The sequence below is a fragment of the Stegodyphus dumicola genome, chromosome 6 (assembly GCF_044657685.1).
Source record: "Stegodyphus dumicola isolate Sdum_Otavi_A_Nest chromosome 6, ASM4465768v1".
Classification (NCBI taxonomy): Eukaryota; Metazoa; Arthropoda; class Arachnida; order Araneae; family Eresidae; genus Stegodyphus; species Stegodyphus dumicola.
The window spans coordinates 219327909-219348424 of NC_140773.1; the positions used below are offsets into that span (position 1 = coordinate 219327909).

Genomic DNA, 20516 nt, shown 5'->3' on the forward strand with positions numbered 1-20516 from the left:
TTAAAAGAAACACGTGTTTCAAAACATTTAAAATATTGAAACGCACCTGCCAAAAGAGACTGTGAGGAGAGAGAGAGAAGTTGTGACATAAAACATAACACGTGATGTGCGCCTCTTTCTGACTGGACTTCATTAGCTTCATCAATTACTGCGTACTTTGCCACAGAATCTTGCATCTCGACCATAGAGTTAACTAATTGCATAATCTGGTGGCAATCTTCAGTCTCTACCGGCGTTTTTCTGTGACTGTTCATAACACTGCGAATCTGTAGCTTGCAATATCCGTTCCATAATTATATTATGGTACATATTACACTAACAAAAGGATGGGTTAGGCGCTTAACAGGGATAGTGATTAGTGACTCTTACTACCATACTGAAGGGTGCGGATTCAAATCCCGAAGAAAGCATGGATGTTTGTAAATGTACAATGTCTGTGTGGTATGGGGACACTCTAAATAGGCGGCGAGTCGAGAGATAAATATGCGACAAGTCCTGTCGAGAGATTGTGGTGGAGGAAGAGGCATGGGAGATCCTCGGACCCTCCTCTAGGGTGCTCTTTCTCAAAATTTGTGAGGGGAGGGACTGAGCTAAAGTCGAGGTGTCACCTATATGGTGCTCTTCCCAACTACAGGTGCATTTAACTCCCATCCGTGATGAATGTCATGGGCTTGTGCTCACGATTGTCAGACCACTGAAACTGGTAACAAGAAGAATGAGTGAAATGGCAATTCATTGAAAAGTTTTTAAGTATTTTACTTAATTAATCTTTAAAGGTCGAGCATGGTAATTCAATAACTTCTGACGAAACAAAAGATTCATGAAATGATAAAGTAGCAAAAAAAGAATAATGCGAAATAAAGGGTAAATTAACCTGGAATTTTTAATATGCATAATTTTTCAAAATCCTTTAGAAATGGGAATAATGGATCTGCTTACCGGTACTTGGATGAATAAAAGTTCGCAATAAGATTATTTTCATTTATATATTAATGCTGAGCGTCTAGCCTCATCGATCATGTTAGCAAAGACAAATGTTAAAACAATATTGGGTGAAAAACAAATATATCAAAACTGATTATATTTATGCCATTATTCTTTGATTGTATTTATGGCATTATTCCTATTTATTCTTGTTCTTAGTTAAACCGTTATTCTTCTTTTATAACACTATTCTTATTTTATTCGTCTATTAAAGCTAAGAATACAGACTCATAGCTCACATTAGCAAAAATAAATGTTAAACAAAAAGAATTCTAAACAGAAAAAAAAAAAAAAAAAAAAAAAATTACTAAAACTTTATAGTATTTATGACTCCAAAAAGTCAATTTCGAATAATGCATTATAAATTATTTTTCCCACTTTCCTAGCGTGCTTTCGTGGTGTAGTGGTTCTGCTCGCTGGGCCGGTATTCCAGAGTTCCAAGGTTAGATTCCCGGCGAAGGCGGTTGCTAATTTTTCAGCTCTCCGGCCTCGAAATAACCTAATGTCTCTACAACATTATTGGCTTAAATTTCGAAGTTTTGTATTAGTTTCAATTAATCAAGTTTTACGTTCGAGCATGGTAACTTGATAATTTGTTAGGAAACAAAAAAAAAAAAAAAAAAAAAAAAAAAAAAAAAATTCTTATATGGATACCACATACTTCCTTGTACAACCTAATAAATAAATTATACACCCTTTCTTTTTTTCCTAAACTTATTTCATCAAATTATGTTAGAGATATATTTTTCATTCAATTAATTCAGTTCTCACTTCACGGAAAGTTAAAAATACATAAAATCTCAAAACATCTTCATTAAAAATTGTCAAATGCAGAAAAAAACTACACTAAATACAGTTGAAAGCACTTAGAAAAAAAAAGAAAGAAAAAGAAATTTTGCAATTAAAATTAGAGTTTCAATTCTAACCAATGCAATTCGGACAAGGGGCAGAAAGGCAAATTTTCCAGTCCTCGAAAGTTTAAGGTTAACTTTTGGTCCCAGTGGGAAAAGTGACATTGAAGTTGGTGCATCAACTGAATTCACTGCACTGCTAAGAGTTTCAAATGTAAACACATGGCTGCCACATTAGGCGTAGCTCCACTTACACTTTTAAATTGTTGATAATTTTACAACTATTGCATGCAGGATAACAAAAATCTTAGCCGGAACATAAGAACAACATAATTTAATCATTTCTAAAGCAAAAAATGCATATTTTACCAACGATTAAAATAACAGAGCTCACTGAGCCACGTAAGAGGTTGTATATATATATATATATATATATGTATAGCTACTTTGAAAAATAATTGGCGACCTCGGAATTAACATTCTAAATTTGGTGATCTGCCCCTAAATTCATCTCTTCTCCCAGATTCCAGATTTTTCTATGTTACGTAACGTAACGTTTTAATGCAGATACCTCCTGTGCAATCAAATTAACTGTTAACCAAAACTCGCAAGTGAAACTTTTCTGAGTCCCAACCTTCTTCCTCTGAAGATCTATGATACTCTGCCCTTTTTTCGCATAAGCTCTTCTGCTGTCAGGACGCTTTTCATCCATGCTGCTGCCGCTTACTTGCTTAAGATGACGTCGTACTTCAAAATGGAACTTATTCTAGTCAAATAGAATTAAGAAATATCTTGTCTGAAAAAGGATAATTTGATATACGTATAAAAATAAAGATTTGTGATTCTTCAAGCTCCGTTGTGCTAAATGCGTCATCATGCTTTTCCACTCGGCCACCTTCAAGTCACTAAGGTTTTTTCAGTCATCTACGCAATATCGAAAGCTCTTAAAATTCCAGTGCCTGCGCATTTTGGAAGTATTTATATACATATACGAGTAAAAAAACAGAGCTCACTGAGCCAAGTAAATGATTATAATTTGGTATTAATTTTGGTTTTTGACTTTTACCCTTATCTACATGGATGACGAAACACGAATTGAATGATTGAAGAGTTAGGTTTGAAGACAACTTCCCCTTGATAAGTCTGTCTCCTGCCTGCTCAGCAATCATTCACTTATGCATTTTTATAAATAATTTTTTTTGAGATTGAACAATTTTTGGAATTTTAATTTTATATTTATTCATGGATTTTGATACTTGCACTTGATTTACATATGCTCTCAGAATTTAAATGATATTGTAGATTAGTTCGCAACAATAATTAATCATTTATTTGTTTGCATTAAATTTAATTTAAATTTATTAATTTTAAATTTGCTTTTTACGAATAGAGAATATTTGTTAAATTCAAATATATATATATACGTTTGATGCGGCCGGATTAGAACAAAAAGGAGAGGTGCACAGCAAGATGTTATAGCACACTATGTAAAAAATTTCAACGTTCTACGACTAATCACTTTTGATTTATGCTAGATACGTACGTTCAGACATCACGAAAATATTCTCTTCTGAATCCCTTTAAATCCATCGAACAATCAATTTTGGGAAAGAGTCCTTTATTCTGTACGTACGTACATATATCGCGCAAAAAATCGCTCAAATGGATTAAAAACGGTCAGATTAGATATTTTCGTTGAAATATGATACGAAAAATTTTTTGCGATTGCAATCCTTCCTTTACTTGGTACAGGGAATTGAAAACAAGGCTGTTAGTTTACATTTTTTTTTCAGTTATTCTTTTCCTGCTAATAAATGGTAAAATCAACAATATAAATGTAGTAACTGAAAACGAAGGTTCCAGGCTCAACACCTGGAAATTTAATAAAAGTTCTCTAGAAACAGGAATGGCACTACCGACTTTCAGTTGGATGCATGAAGGTTCGTAGTGCCGTTATTCTTATTCTTATAGTTTTTACATTTCTCCGAGCGTTCAGTCACATAAACCTGTTCTTATAATGCGCAATTTTGTGTTTAAAGTTGCTTAATAAATAATTACATGTTAAGTAAATTTTTCACATTACATCATTCGGCTTCGAATTATTTTGACTTTTAGCACTACACGCGTCTATTGTTTTCAGGCGTCTCCATGACAACGAGCATGCAGCATTTTCAATGAGAATATTGTTAGACACTTGTAGCTTCGAAAGAGTTAGAAAAACAGACTTAATGGCATGTGTCTGGAATATAAATCACAGAGCCTTTAACGTGAACTACCTTTCCGTTTGATTACATGTTAAGTGGTATACCTCTAAAAATATTAAGATTATCGTCAATATAGGTGCTTCAGTTTGCCTCAGAACTTACGCCATGTTAATTACCTTTTAAATACTGAAAGGTGTGAACGAAGACTTATTAAGCTGCATTTTTCAGGTCACATATTCTCTTCAATAGGCATATAAAAATTAAAACTTTTTAACAAAGTAATTGGCCTTTTTAGCTTATTTTGTTTGGATATTCTCAGTTGTTGTGTAATATTATTAATGAAAACCATAGAGTGGTGATTTATATGATAACTGAAATGGATTGACAGTGTAGATTGTGCCGGAAAACATTATAATATTGGGCAATGCGTTGGTGTGTTCATTCCCTTAAGGGAGCTCATGCACCTTAAACCCCTTATGATCTTCGAATATATGACTGTTGCAAGAATTGGGATATCTTATTTATTTTAAAAACAATTACTTCCAACTTTTTATAGCTGACTACATAATATAACTGCTTTCTGAAATAGTAATCAGAAAGTTTCTGTTGCCACAAATATGTTTATAATTTAATAAATTATGACAGAATTTTTCGTCATTTTCCACCTTGCGCGCATATTATTTTATTAATGGCTAATGGTACATACGTGAAATTTGATTGAATTCTTTATAAGGGCGCTATTTTCTAACTGATCCAAAAATTGGGTGAATATTTTAATATTAAAAAAATTATGCACGAAAACATTACAGATTTTTTTTAATAAAATACATTTTATAAACTCAACTCCAAATAAAATAAAAAATTAACACGAAATTCTTAGAATTTTTTGTTCACAGTAGTTTCCAAATGTTATAAAATTTATATATTAAATTTGGAATTAAATTATGCAACAGAATATTTTAAACTGTGTGCGCAAGGTGAAAATATGACGAAAAATGTTGTTCCTGAGATAGGTTAGTATGCAGACCGTGCTCATTAATAATACAATACTTGATAATAAATATAAATTGCGTGGCGAACCGCAATAACACTGCGGTTTCCCCACTGCTGTAATGATATTGTAAAATGGGCGTGGCATTGTAGAGAACATTCCACTTGTTAAATGTAATGTTAATGTTTTCTGCCCCACGTCTTGAGATGGAGTCGCTGTGGTCTATAACGTGGTTCAGCGTTAGTTTATCCTCTGCTGCTTGGACTATGTCTTGTTTTTCTTGAGTATTTTGTGGCAGAGATAGAGCTTAATACAGCGCCTTGTAGCATCCCAAGAAGTTTTCTGTTATGGCCAAGTATGACGATGCCGCTAGAGGCAATACTGTGTCCATAGTTGCAAGGTGATAGCAACATGAGGACGAGCATTGTCCTGCCGAAACAGAGCACTAGCGTGGTCATTTGCAAACAGCAGAGCCACTGGCCGGAAGACCTAATTCATCCTACTATTGAGCAGTTGAGCTTCAAAATGTCCAGAATGATGATGGGCAGTAAGCGGGCGTTGTATAAAATCGCACCGCATTTTTACCATGATACTTTTCCGTATGGATGTGCTACGTGTGTTAACAAAACATTAACTACTTTGCCTTCTCATAGGAATGCGTTGGTCTCAAACCAGAAATTGACAATGAAGTTCCGTTTTCCGCAGAAGTTGCAAAAAGGCTCCTCAAGACAACATTCCAAGAGACATGGTCATCACAATGGCAGGAAGAAGAGACAGAAAGATTTACTTAAAACACCTTCCTACTCTCAAGAGGCTCAAATGCAACAGACTCTTCCTCCAGGCCTGGGCCAACCACGGGAAATTCCCAGCGTATTACAGACGATTTCTCAGACGGGACGTCAACTGTTCTTGCGGTTTTTGAGGAGAAGAAGCAGACGCACTTCATTACCTGCTCTCCTGCCCTCTGACAGAGCACCTTCGACAGCAGTTCTTTCCTTCCGACTACATCACATAGCCTGTAAATAGACTGTTCACGGACTATTACTGCAACAAGGACATCTTAGAGATAATGAAGCAAGGGAATGAAAATAATTATATCCAAGAAACTAAAGATTAATGTAAAATGTAGAAAGGCAGCCCAACCATCAGATTGCTAGCAATGACTAAAATGACTTCCTAACGCTGTGGTGCCATTAACTTAGCTTGGGGGAACAAATTAAGTAAAGTGACCATATGACTCCTCTCTAAAACCCTGATTTTGATGGCAATTGCGTTTTCTTTCTTGCTTTTTTTAAAATATATTCCGCTTTTTCAAACCTTTTTTAGGCTTTTTAAGGCATTTGGGGGGCATTTTAGTTAATGTATACTCTAGTAACCAAACCGGAAAATAAAGTTATTCTTCAAATAACACTATTTTCAATGCCTATGAACTAGTTTTTACTAGGCAGACGTATCTTATCCGTTGCAAAATTGTTATGTAATCTGCAAGTCCTAACTATTATGACAGGCTTTCTACACAAGGTACATGGTACGCCCTTTTGGGCGTAATATAAAATCTGAAACCTTTCAGATTTAAATATATATATATATATATATATATATATAGCAGATGTAGTGTTGGATGTTTAAAATTTTAATGCTGTGGCTTTACAATAGCCAGAGATACGGAGTAACTTGAAAGATTTTCTTTCATTCTTTCCGCTGGCGTAGCGTAGGGAAAGTCTTAAATTATTTGTTTTCTTGTTGAACAAAGATAAGTGCAAAAAATTTACAAAAAAGTCTTTTTACATTAATTCTAAATAAAAATCTGGAAAATCGTTTCGGATAGTAAACTTTCAGCGTCCAGGCAACATGTGTTTGTTGCTTTGGCCTTCTCCATCTCTGTGCTGCGTGATATATGCAGATACATATGCAAGTACAAACTCCGTCTGTTATTGTTATAGCTATTCCTTCTAAAACGCTTGGAAAATCATAGAATTTATATTTAACGGTAAAAAAACGTGCTGCAAAAAAATCTTATTTCAAACGGAAATTCCTCTGCCATTTTCGGGAAAATAATCGACAATCCAACAAAAGAAAGTTTCATTAAAAAAAAAAAAAGTTTTCAATATTCGAGATAATGTTTATGGTAACTTTATAAAATTTTCACAGAAGTCTGAAAAATAATCTTCTTTTGAAAAACCTTTACACAGACCCGAACATATTTTTTTAAACGCAACACAATACATATTTATTGAAACGTAAATTCAAAGACCTATAGAATATTTTATTCAGACGTCCGTTATCAGAAAAGGTCACGAAATAACAGAAAAATTTTAAAGAAAAGAAATTCTGAAAGCTTTCAGATTTTATATTACGCCAAAAAAGTCCCCCCCCACCTTTTTTTAACGTTTTATATGTTACCTTTATTTATTAAATACTGTGTTTTTGGCACTTAAAACACATAAAATTCAATTCAACAGCAATATTGCAAAATATTTAAAAACGGCAATACAGCCAATCTTTAGAATTTCCGATACACAGTCTCGCGCGTTGGAGACTTTTCCATTGAATTTGCGAAGAGTTTTAAAATGCTGCCTTCGAATATTTGTTATCAATTTACTCTCAAACAGAAATTTTAATTTTTTCGAGTTTACATTACAAACAGTTGAAATACGAAGAAAATGAAATAATTGTTATCTTAAGCGGAAACGATGTTTAATTCATCGCACTTAAATTCATTATGTCTCTTTTATTAATATTTTGCTTACAACAAATTATTTGTAAATAGGTTTTGAAAGAACTAAATATAGCCTTACAAATTCGGATGTATTTTGTCATACCTCTTATCTGTTTCATTCACTATATGCGTGAAATTCTAGATATAATCTATACCCATACTATTCCATAACATCTATACCATAACATTTATGAGTTCACTAATATCGAGTAATTCATTCAAATATTTAAGCCAGCTAATCTAATTTTACAAAAAAATTCACCCTTTTATTCGCACACTGAAAAGTTTTTCTTATACGGAGCATAAAACACAGCAAAAGAAATAGATATTTTGAAAACGCATAAAATTATTAATATTTAATAATATAAAATCTGATAATGCAAATTGGAGTATAATGGCGGAAGGAAAAAAAAAATGTGCAAAAACAATTTTAGTGGCGCCACCTATTCATCCGTAAAGTAACTACACAGTTAAGTAAAAGTAGATCGCCTATGCTGTATGGCTACAGTTCTCAACCTTTCGACTAGCACGTGCCATCTAAACAAAAATTGAAAATCTTTAGTACCACCACATTTTAGAATGATTATTTTTCAGTTTCTCAATAGAAATATTAAAAAATTATGTACATATATATATTGCTATTTGCACAACGTATTCGGTATTTGAATTAAATATGCACACATTAAAAATATATTAAAAATTGATTACTATTTAAATTATCAAAATTTAAGTTATAATGCTTTGATTTTAAAATTTAGTGTGAAATTTAGGCCTGTTATAAGAGAGATCAATTTCTTTAACTTCTGGTCTTAATTTCACTTAGTGTTAACCGTAAATTAGAATGCACTTTTAATTTATTCTGTATTTATTTTTCAAATATAACATGGAAGAAAATCCTTATTCACGCAAATAGATTGTGCAAAAAGGCAATAAAAATTTTATAGCTTTATTTGAAATGCCTTTAAATTTTTTCTTTTCGGTTCAGCCAAAAATTAACAAGAGTGTTATTTTTGAAATCTTCAGTTAGAGTTCGATCACAGGAAATTTCCATCGATTGTTCTTTTTCTTCAGGAGATTTTTGAATTTGTGTAACGTGTATAGTTAAAAATACTTTGTTTCTTTCGTATCACGTATTTTTCTCTTGCGTACCACCAGTGGTACGCGTACCCTGTGGAACAGAATCCTTGGTCTCTGGTCTAAGCGGCTATTGACCTTGAGCAAAGCTCAGAAGCATTTACGAGTGTTAGAGAAAAAACTCAAATCAAGATGTTAGGGTTTTGATTTTTGAATTTAATAGTTAAAAATGCTTTGCTTCTTTACGTACCACCTATTTTTCTCTTGCGTTCCACCAGTGGTACGCGTACCACCGGTGTAGAACCCCTGCTCTATGGAATTGCCTGTCTTTCTGCCGAGAACCAAATTTAGGCAAGCACGAAAGTGTTCATAAGTCTTATCCATTCAGTCAGTAGATGGCCCGTTTATGAAAAAAATTTTGAAAATTTTTCCTATGCCAATTGCAGTTTTTTGTTTTTTTTATGCCCCTTTGGCTTACGAAAATTTTTAAAGCAAATGTTCTGACTTTTAAACAACAAAGGTAAACATGCATTGGGCAGAATAATAAAAAGGTGTGGAGTTGCTTTTGAAAGATCTCATCAATAAGTAATTTTATTTATCCAAATCATCGGCAGTTCGATATTTTGCATATCATTAAATAGATGAATATAAAATTTTTTACTGTATAAAGATACGAATACGAAATTTGTTTCTAGATGTATGAAAAGAATCAATCATTAAATCGTATATTTACAGCAAATAATTTAATACTTTTTAATGCTTAGAAAGATTTATTTGCTTATCGAAACGAAATTTATACAACCAGAGTTTACACCATTACACCAGATGTCCTGTTCAGCAAGTTTTTTTTTTTTTTTTTTTTTTTTTTTGTACCGCTTCGGACAGCAAGTCAACAATCATTTGATAAGTAACGCCATCAAAATGATTGAAATCCTGGAATAAGTCGAAGGATTTCCTTTACTCTTTGAGGAAATGGTTCTCCTAAGCCACGCCCTTGCGGTAATTGGAAAGCAACAAGTACACGCCTACTCTTTGCTTCAAGTGCATTTAAACAGCCATCTGTTTTGTCTCAAGCTGACATATCCAATATTATTAATTAGTATTTTTGTGGAAGAGAAAATTAAAATAAATTGTAGTCGCAACGGAAAACGATATTGTATTTCCTCTTTCAAGCATGACCACTTAGATGAAACACGAGATGAAACATGGTGTTATGAAAGCATTTATGCGCCATGAGAAAAAAAATAAAAGAATAAAAAAATTCTGAAATTATATATTACGCCTATTATTATGGATTATATATTACGCCTAATGGTGCTTTTTTTTTTTTTTTTTTCTTTTTTTCTATGTTACCTTAATTTATTAAATATCATACATATTCTTCGCCCTTAAACCATAAAATTCAATTCAATAGCAATATCACAAATTATTTAAGCAACTTACTAAAATTAGAAAAAAAAATCGGTTAGAGAATTTAATGAACTAAGATTAATGCGAAGGCATGGAACTGCAGATATTTAAAATAGCCGAAAAGATTTACGTTTTAGGACGCTGCTGCAGCCACGTTAACTCAAATAAGAATCTAATTGGTTACATTCAGTGCCGGGTTGAAATCTGTTTCGCACTGTCCCAGAACTTTTCAAAAGTTTGAGTATGATAACTGGTGTTGCATAATCGAGAAAATATTGTTAAGAATTTTATTATTACTATTTTTATTATTATTGTCTATTTTTCAAAAGCGTGTTTTTGTTTTATTATTGTGTGAAGTTGTAACTATATGTCTTTTCTTGTGTGGCAACAACGCTTCTGTAATTCTTCAATTTGAACTTTTGGATGTGTGCCAAGTTTGATGGCGTAATGCTCTGGTGAGAGCGTCGATTGATTTTGTAGATGAAACATGTTGTTTCAGAACGTTATTTCTTTAAAATATGTAAAATAAATGTTTTGTTTTCTGAACTCGGATTATGCAAACGTTATTTAGTTTCAACATAAAAGTTTGGCGTCCGTTTGACAGGACGTTTGTGTGATTTCGAGTAGTTTTGATTTAGGCGTTTTGTTAAAATGGAGTTGTTAAAGGCAAAACGTAAAAGTGAACGTACTTCGTTTACGTTAACTACGAAGATTGTGGAAGAAGAATTGCCTACTTGTACGGATCCTGAGAGATTGCAAGTGTTGTTGGGGCAACTAATTGACAAATTTGAACGCTTGGACAGTACTCAAAGCAGTGTTTTAGAACAAACCAAGGAAGCGGATTTCGAGAATGAATTTAATACGGCTGAAGGATACAGAGATTCCTTTATAGCTTTAAAGGTGAAACTTCAGAATAAAATTGGACAATTGAATTCGATGAATGTTACTACAGATATTGCTTCACTTTCGATTTCGGATCCTAAAGAAAATAAAAACAGGAAGTTCAAACTTCCTAAACTTGAACTGAAAAAATTTTCTGGAGATGCAAGAGAATTTTTAGGCTTTTGGAGCCAATTCTCCAAAATTCATGAAGATGCGGATATTGTGCCGGAAGATAAATTTTTGTACTTAGTGCAAAGTGCAGTACCTGGCTCAAAGGCAGCTCAACTTTTGAACAGTTTTCCTGTTACCGCCGCGAATTATCCTAAAGCTATCGAGCAGCTGAAAGAAAGATTTGGTAGAGAAGACCTTCTGGTGCAGATCTATGTAAGAGATTTGCTTGGGCTTGTTACAAAGAATGCTACAACAGGCAGAACGGCGTCGGACTTAGGAGTACTTTATGATAGTATAGAAAGTAAATTACGAGCGCTGGAAAGCTTAGGACGCACCAAGGAAAAGTTTGCTGATTTCTTGGGACCTTTAGTGGAGTCGTGCCTACCTGAGAATATTCTACGTGCCTGGGAGCGGAGTCGAACTTCTGAACAGGGACAGGAAAAGAGTTCTGAAAGAACGCTTGAAAAACTAATGTGTTTTTTAAGGCATGAAGTAGAATCGGAAGAAATGATTAGATTAGCACAATCAGGATTTACTCATTCTGTTAAGCGTCTTAATAAAAATGTTATTTCAGGTAATTCAGATTTAGCAACAGCTGCCGCGCTAACAAATGCAGTACAAATGAAACCAGTAAAGGTAAGCAAAATGTTTGTATATTTTGTGGTAAGCCTCATATGAGTGCTAAGTGTTTTAAAGCTGAAAATATGAGCTTAAATGAAAAGAGGCAACTTGTACAAAAGAAAGGTGTTTGTTTTTCATGTTTAAGAATTGGCCATTTAAAAAACCAATGTAAAGCCAATATTAAATGCCCCATTTGCAGTTGTGATCATATAAAATTTATGTGTCCTCAGAATGTTAGTTCTGTAAAACAAAATGACTCTAAGTTGGATGTTTCCCTTTCTAATAACAGGAAGAGCGAGAAAGTTTATTTGCAAACTTTATGTGTTCTAATTAAAGTTAAAGATCGAGAGAGAAAAATTAGAATTCTCTTGGATTCGGGATCCCAACGATCATACGTTGGGGAGAAAATTATGAAGCGAATGAAGGCTGATCCTATTCGACAGGAGAAAGTCATTCATGGTTTGTTTGGGGGGAGGGAAACTGCGCCTGTAACCCATTCTGTTTTTGCTATTGACATAAGCAGTTTAGATAACACTTTTAGGTGTTGTTTTGAAGCTTTTTCTGAAAAAAAGATATGTGGATTTGTTCCAACAATCAAGAATGCTCAGATTATAGAGGAATTGAAAAGCAGGAAAATTGAGGTCAGTGACACATTTTGCGAGGAAAGTGAAATTGATTTATTGATAGGTGCAGATGTCATTGGTAAACTGTTAACTGACGAATACCTAGAATTACCCTCTGGTTTAACTGCAGTCAAAACAAAACTGGGTTGGACGCTTATGGGTAAAGAAAATGATACTGTCAGGGATAATGCCCTAATAAGTCTTTCCTTGCATGTAAATAATGCTTCTTTGAAATCTTTATGGGAGCTTGAAGTTTTGGGTATTTCCGACCCGACGGAAAATAGTAAAACGAAAAATCTTCATTGCGACTACGAGATTGATTTTCAGAATAAATTATCTATTCGGCCCGATGGTAGATATGAATTAGAATTACCCTGGAAATGCGAATCTACCAATTTATCAGATAATAAAAGCATTGCTTTGACACGTCATCAAAAAATGATAAAGAAGGCAAAAGAAAATAATTCTTTGAAGGAATATCAAGAAGTGTTTAGAGAGTGGGAAAATTTAAATATTATAGAAAAGGTTCCGGAAAAGGAATTAAACAATAAATGCCACTTTTTACCACACAGACCGGTTATTAAGATGAATAGTGAAAGCACTAAGGTAAGACCCGTTTTTGATGCTTCATCTTGTGAAAAGGGAAAACCATCTTTGAATCAGTGTTTATTGAAAGGACCTAATTTAATAGAATTAGTCCCTGATATTTTAGACAGAATGAGATTTTTTCCTATTGGTCTGAGTGCAGACATAGAGAAAGCATTCTTGCAGTTAGGAATTTCTCCGAAGGATAGAGATTACTTGCGATTTTTCTATCCAAGTGATGAGGGAGAAATAGTGTATAGGCACTGCAGAGTAGTTTTTGGGGTTTCCTGCAGCCCTTGTCTACTAGGTGCGTCTATTAAATATCTCTTGAATAATTGTCCATCTGACTTTTTAGATGTGGCTGACAAATTAAAAAATTCGTTCTATGTAGATAATTGTATTACGGGTGTTTACAATATTGAGAAACAAGAGGATTTAATTCAAAAGGCCAAAAGTCTTATGTCGAGAGGCAGATTTAATTTAAGGGGATGGGAGAGCAATGTTGCTTCCAAATATATTACAAAACATTCTGGGGACACACCTCTTTTAGGAATATTGTGGAATTTAGACAATGATACTTTAAGGTGTAATATAAATGTAAATATGATAACTTGTGATACTAAGGTAACTAAGAGACTGATTCTGTCTATTGTACAATCAATTTTTGATCCAATTGGAATACTTGCACCAATAACTTTGCTTCCAAAACTTTTGTTACAAGAAACATGGAAGTTGAAATTTTCTTGGGACGAGGTATTGCCTCATGATTTTGTAAGTAAATTTTTTGTGTGGTTATCTGATATACTTTTGTTGAAAAATGTGGCAATACCCCGATTCATTGGAACCTTTGCAACTGTTGAATTGCATGTATTTGTCGATGCCTGCAAATATGCTTATGCAGGATGTATTTTCGCGAGAAGTGTTGATTCATGCAGTGTAAAAATTACTCTCTTAAGAGCAAAATCTAGAGTAGCTCCTATTAAGAATTTGACGATTCCTAGATTGGAATTAATGTCCTGTTGCATTGGATCCCGATTATTATATTCTGTTTGTAAAGCTCTTAATGATTTTGATATAAATGTAATTTTATGGTGTGATTCCACAGTCGCATTATGGTGGATCAGAAATCCTGGTAATTGGTCAAACTTTGTAAGCAATCGTGTTAAAGAAATTACTAAGTTGACAAAACCTGAATCATGGAGGCATGTGCCTGGTAATATGAACCCAGCAGATGTGTTATCTCGAGGTTGCTCTGCTAAACAAATGATTAACTCGGAGTGGTTTAAGGGACCTCTCTGGCTAAGAGAAAGCCCTGAATTTTGGCCTACCAATATTGTTTGTCAGCCGAGCGAAGCTGACTTGGAAAAGAGGAAGGTAAAACTTATTAATGTTAACTTTTCAGAGGATACCACTCCTTGGTATGCAAAAAGAGTTTCTGATTATGAAAAAATGATTCGTGTAACCGGTTGGGTGTTACGTTTTATTTCTAACTGTAGGAAGAAGTCAAATTTGTGTAAAGAATCTAAACTAACTGTTGCTGAAATCATAAATTCCGAAAAAGTTTTGATTCGGTTGGTTCAAAGCTCAAATTTCCCTGACATTGGAGCTCTTAATCCACTTGATGTATTCATTGATAATGAAAAAATTATAAGAGTTAAAACTAGAATATTGGAACGCAAAGACAATTCTGAATTTTTAACACCAATTTTGTTACCGAGTAAATGTATCTTTACTACATTGTTAATTGAGTCAGTTCATAAGAAACATTGTCATGCTGGAACTCAAATGCTTCAATCTATTTTAAGAGAAAGATTCTGGATACTAAAACAACGTAAAACTGTGCGTAATGTGTTAAAAGGGTGTGTAATATGTCAACGATATAAAGCGAAACCGATGTCTTGCGAAGTGACTCCTCTTCCTGAAGATCGCGTAGGAGATTATAGGGCTTTTGAAATTTTGGGAGTAGATTTAGCTGGCCCATTGTTTTTGAAAAACGGTAAGAAGGTTTGGATGGCACTCTTCACATGCGCTGTGTACAGGGCAATCCATCTAGAACTGGTGACTTCGTTATCAACAGAATCTTTTCTTTTGGCTTTAAGACGATTCATAGCCAGACGTGGCAGACCACGAACCATTTATTCTGACAATGGGACTAACTTCCGAGGAACGTATAACGAAATGTCTAAACTTAACTGGGACATAATAGAGAATGAGGCAAAAATAAAGAGAATAGTATGGAAATTCAATCCACCAACAGCCTCCTGGTGGGGAGGTTGGTGGGAACGGCTAGTTCGCATGGTTAAAGAACTTTTAAGACGTTCTTTGAGAAAATCGGTTTTATCTTATGAAGAACTGGAAACCTTAATTTGCGATTGTGAGTCGGTAATTAATTCTCGACCTTTAACATATATTTCGGAGAACTCTGAAGATGCTATCCCTTTAACTCCGTCAATGTTTTTAATTGAAAATTGTACTTCGAATGTAGCAGATATAGATAAAATTGACTCTCAGCATTTTTTGAGAAGAATTAAATACCGCACAAAACTTCTTAAAGATTTAAGGAACCGTTTCCGAAAAGAATATTTGGGGCAATTAATAATGAAACAACCACAAAATAAAGTAACCCGGTTGCCTAAAATTGGGGAGATAGTCTTAATAGGCGATGATTTCAAAAAACGCTTGTATTGGCCTTTGGGTAAAATTATAGAGAAAATTCCTGGTCGGGATGGCAAAGTTCGAACAGTTAAACTAAAAACTCAGAATGGGATTTTCATAAGGCCCGTTCAGCGTATTTATCCACTAGAGATACAACTAAGTGAAAATTATTTAGTTGAAGAGCCTAACGTTAACGACGATAAGAAAAACGATCAGACTGACGTACAGCATATAAAACAGAAATTTACGTCGTCAGGACGGCTTGTTAAGAAGCCTAATGTACTAGACCTTTTTAATAGGATAACATATGTTTTTGAGTCGTTTGCCACTGACTCAAAAAGGGGGGAGGATGTTGCATAATCGAGAAAATATTGTTAAGAATTTTATTATTACTATTTTTATTATTATTGTCTGTCTATTTTTCAAAAGCGTGTTTTTGTTTTATTATTGTGTGAAGTTGTAACTATATGTCTTTTCTTGTGTGGCAACAACGCTTCTGTAATTCTTCAATTTGAACTTTTGGATGTGTGCCAAGTTTGATGGCGTAATGCTCTGGTGAGAGCGTCGATTGATTTTGTAGATGAAACATGTTGTTTCAGAACGTTATTTCTTTAAAATATGTAAAATAAATGTTTTGTTTTCTGAACTCGGATTATGCAAACGTTATTAGTTTCAACAACTGGTATCGGGATCGATGAAATTATACTTAAGGTTAACGCAGAAATTTTCAAATCAGGATCTTCTCATCTCCATTTCCGTGCTTCTTTCGAACTGAAGTAGAACTTCATTTTATAATTTTTCGTGTACTTTTATCCAGAGTGATCGATTCCTCGTTCCTGAACAAATTATATGGAAGATATTTCATCGGTAAGTCTCAAATTTCAAATCCATGGCAAATACAAGAACAATAAAAAACAAAAGTGGCCGTTACATCTTTAGAATTTGCATTTTCTTTGCCAATTTTGAAATGCATTCTTTTACTTTTTTTTTAAATGTAAACATTGTAACAATTTTAAAAGTAAAAATTGGCAACTTCATATAAATCAATCGGCCACGTAAATATAAATCCATCGGGGCTAATCTTTGGAATATGGTAACAGGGAGTTTGGCTACATTTTGGTAAGGCGATAAAAGTTACTAGCTAGGACTTTAGTAGTGTACATGGATAAAGTCAAGAGTGTGCGCAATGCCATTTTTGTGCAATTCTGGGATTTTTTTTAAGAGAAAATAGTTCGACGTGTACATGGATGATACCGTGTATGTGCAATTTAAAAAACGCGACAAGCAGTTTGCGATTCTGCACTTTCTCCCAATTTCGCACCTAATCTTCGTCATAATTAAGCATTTTTGTTCAATAAAAGTTCTAGTATAAGCATAATTCGGCTAGATTGTTAGAAAAAACTCTGTAGCAGGGTTGGTCGCCAAAGTTTTGCCAAAAATTCGCCAAGTTACCATAATCCAAAGATTAATCTCAATCGGCCACGGTAACGTCGCTAAACACTGGTAGTTCGGTCCGAGGCTCGAATCCCGCGAACGGGCTGGCTGCATGGATGTTTTCGTGGTTTTTCCCCATGTGTAACGTGTATACGAACCAGTTTCTCTTAAAAAGACCTCCAATAAGGCATCCCTCCGTTAAGGCAGATAGCCCTCGAGTGCTTTGCCGTTATCTAATAAACCAAACCAAACCGTATAAATCAATCTCTTAGTGAGTTTAGCAGAACATTTGACGACGACTCCGGTCCCGATGACGAAACGGTACCGAAAGATGCACCTTTTATTCTGTTCGTGCACAGTGAAAGAGAAAGGAAAACTGATTGCCGTAAATTATGAATTTTGCCAAGAAAAAAGGGCGCGAAGACAAGTTTTAAAATTTCTCGGGAAGTTTCTCATCAAATTTTACAAAATTTAATATTTAGGCATAATTTGACGCATAGAATCGAAATATGGAAAAAACTCCTGTGTCATTTGAGAAGAAGTCCGAAAATAATCTTTGGTTATGAGTCATCTTTCTTTTTTTCCGCAAAAATCGCCAACTTGCGCCACGTTGGTTTCACTACTACCTATGTACCGGAATAAGTTGAAAGTTAAAATTTTGACATCAAGGAATTTTTTATTAATGGTTTTTGTGAACTGATTCATTCCTGAGGTAAGCTCTCGGTGTAAGAAAGATAAGTACTTACATAGCATCAGTTCTTTATAGACATGCTACAGGATACCATGCCGAAATCAGATTAAAAATAACTAAATTGATCTTGCAATATTCGCATTCCTTCATTCCATTATTTGCACTTGTAACATAATTATCATAAATGAATGTTTTAAAATTTACAATAGAGATTAACTCCTTTTCTTTTCCTTTCAGATGAAACTAAAGGATCATTGAGGTATGTTTCGGCGGTTTTCTGCCCGTCGATATGCACAAGGACTGTGTTTTGTCATTCTGGTTAGTACGTTGCCGATTTTTCTGCTGTTATCCAAACAGAAAACTGTGCCCTATTTTGTGCAAGAACATCCCTACTTTCATTACGATCTTGATCTTGAAGAGCCTCGAAACTTTGATCAGAAGTGCTTGATACCACGTCTGCACCCTTTCGATCCGTCCATTTGGAGGTACCTTTCGTCTCAAAGATCCATCATTTGCAAAAGCAGGACTTCGGACTTGATATACATTGACATTAATGGACGACTCAAATATAATGATTCAGGTGTTCAATCAAATGGCTACAAAGTTGGTAAATCCTTGTTCTGCTACTGGTCGCCGGTCAAAAGAGGCGGTGTAAATGCTGACGACGATGACTCAGTTGCGTACGGGAAACAGGTAAGCTAATACTCTGGGAAAAAGGTTTAAGATTTATATTTAGTGGTATACTAAAAGCTGAAATTTTAGGTTTCTGATTTATTTGTATTTTAATTTGCGATTGATATTCTGATTCGAAGAGTTATCATTCTTTTTTCTTGCTTTTACTATTAATTTTTATTTAATAGATCAGCACATCTAAAGTATATGTGCCACGCAAACTATTCTTAGATATATCTTAGCAATTTTAATTATGTAAGTAACAGCCATAAAATAAAAATTAATGGATTAAATATTTGAAAAATATGTCAGCAGTTTTGTCGAAAATTAAATATTCATTCTGAATGTTATATATAATCTCTGGCACTGTTCTGTTATCAGAACCAGATACAGAAATGGATGTATGTGTTCATGGATATATGTAAACATAAATGTATGTGCGTGTATATACATATACACATATATGCACGTACATTTATAAACACGCGCATACATTTCTGAATCCAGTCCCGATAATAGAACAGTATCTAATCTCTGTAACGCTATTTGGTTGGTTCGCTGGTTAATTGATTTCGAAAATGCACTCAGAGCCTGTTTACCAAAAAAGAAGGACGCTTTCATGGGAGACTTTCTAAAGGAAACTGACTATTTTTTAAGCTACCACATGAAGAAATTGTTCTTGTCCTTTCTTCTTACTTTGTAATGTAGAGGCTCCAGTGGGCGAGTGGTTAAGATCGCTGAATTCTGGGATTCCACTCGGGTTCGATCGTAGACGAATAGAGAGGCTGCATGGTTGGTTTTGTGATTTTCGCCCGTGTGTAACGTGAATACGAGGTAGTTTCCCTTAGCTACTAGTTTTAGGGACCCGTCATTTCGACGAATTTCGGAATTCATGAGGAAAATTACAAAAACTATGATTTCTATAGTTTTCTAATTAATGCTAATAATTATCAATGAAATGAGACAAATTCATATAAAATTTATTTCGCTTTCAGTCCTTTAATTTCAGAGTTCTGTATGATGTATACCTTTCTCAACGGATACCGTCTAAATGTCGAGTAGACAAGCTTCCTAGATAATCTTAATAAACCGGTTGGTACTTACGTATTATCGCAACCATCTTGGCGCAATTTGGCGATTTTTTATGGATGAAAATGTAAAAATTACCTAGCATGTACTAGTTGGTGGTTTTCGTGCCTTCCGTTTTAGAAAGATTCTCAAAATATCGATATTCATAGTAAATTTGGTAAACAGTATCAACGTAGAAAAAGAAAACATCTACTTTAGCAATTTAAAATACAAATTATGCCATATATTAAAAAAAAAAAAATCCTTCTTCGAATCTTTCTGTAATTTTTTAGGGGGGGCGGCATTATTCCTTCTCGAAATACACAGCCATCTGTTTTCACTTAAAAAAAAACACCAGAGAATTGCGAAGACTCGGTTTTTGCAGTTTTTGGCAACAGCGGTTATACGCATTTTCTCATTGTTCCCTTTAGAAAATTGTCAGCAGAAATTCTGTATTACTGCCGAAATTTTACCGTAGCTTCTTCCATTGCAGTCGAGTTCCATAAGCTCATATTTTAAAACTAAGGCAAAAAATATCACGATTCGTGTATAAAAACCGTTGGAGCTTGGAATACAACAAAATTTGAACGTATACGGAGTGGCGGTGTTGCCTGACTGAAAGGATTGTTACGGTCATGGTTGCCGGAAGAGTGGTTATGTGCATGGTTGCCAGAGTTTGGCATTTTCTGAAAATTTGGCTCCTTCTACTAAGTTGGTTGCGACAGTACGTAAATACCAACCGGTTTTTTTATAATTTTTGGTAACAAATGTAAAAGCAGTGAAACGTAGATATTAAAATAAAATTCAATGAAATATCTTTTGATAACCTCGAAACCAATATCAACGCACCGCGGTTCACCAGAGTAAGGCATATGTCACGT

General features: G+C 34.2%; 1 protein-coding gene across 3 annotated transcripts in view; it reads left to right on the plus strand.

The window, feature by feature from the left end:
* LOC118201454 (uncharacterized) overlaps positions 1-20516 on the plus strand; it is a 97608-nt gene that overhangs the window by 31366 nt on the left and 45726 nt on the right. For all 3 annotated transcript variants that reach the window (XM_085819533.1, XM_085819536.1, XM_085819535.1), the window contains exon 2: positions 18133-18588. In XM_085819533.1, coding sequence (XP_085675659.1) covers positions 18157-18588 — 432 coding nt within the window. In that variant the 5' untranslated portion in view covers positions 18133-18156. The remainder of the gene's footprint in view (positions 1-18132; positions 18589-20516) is intronic.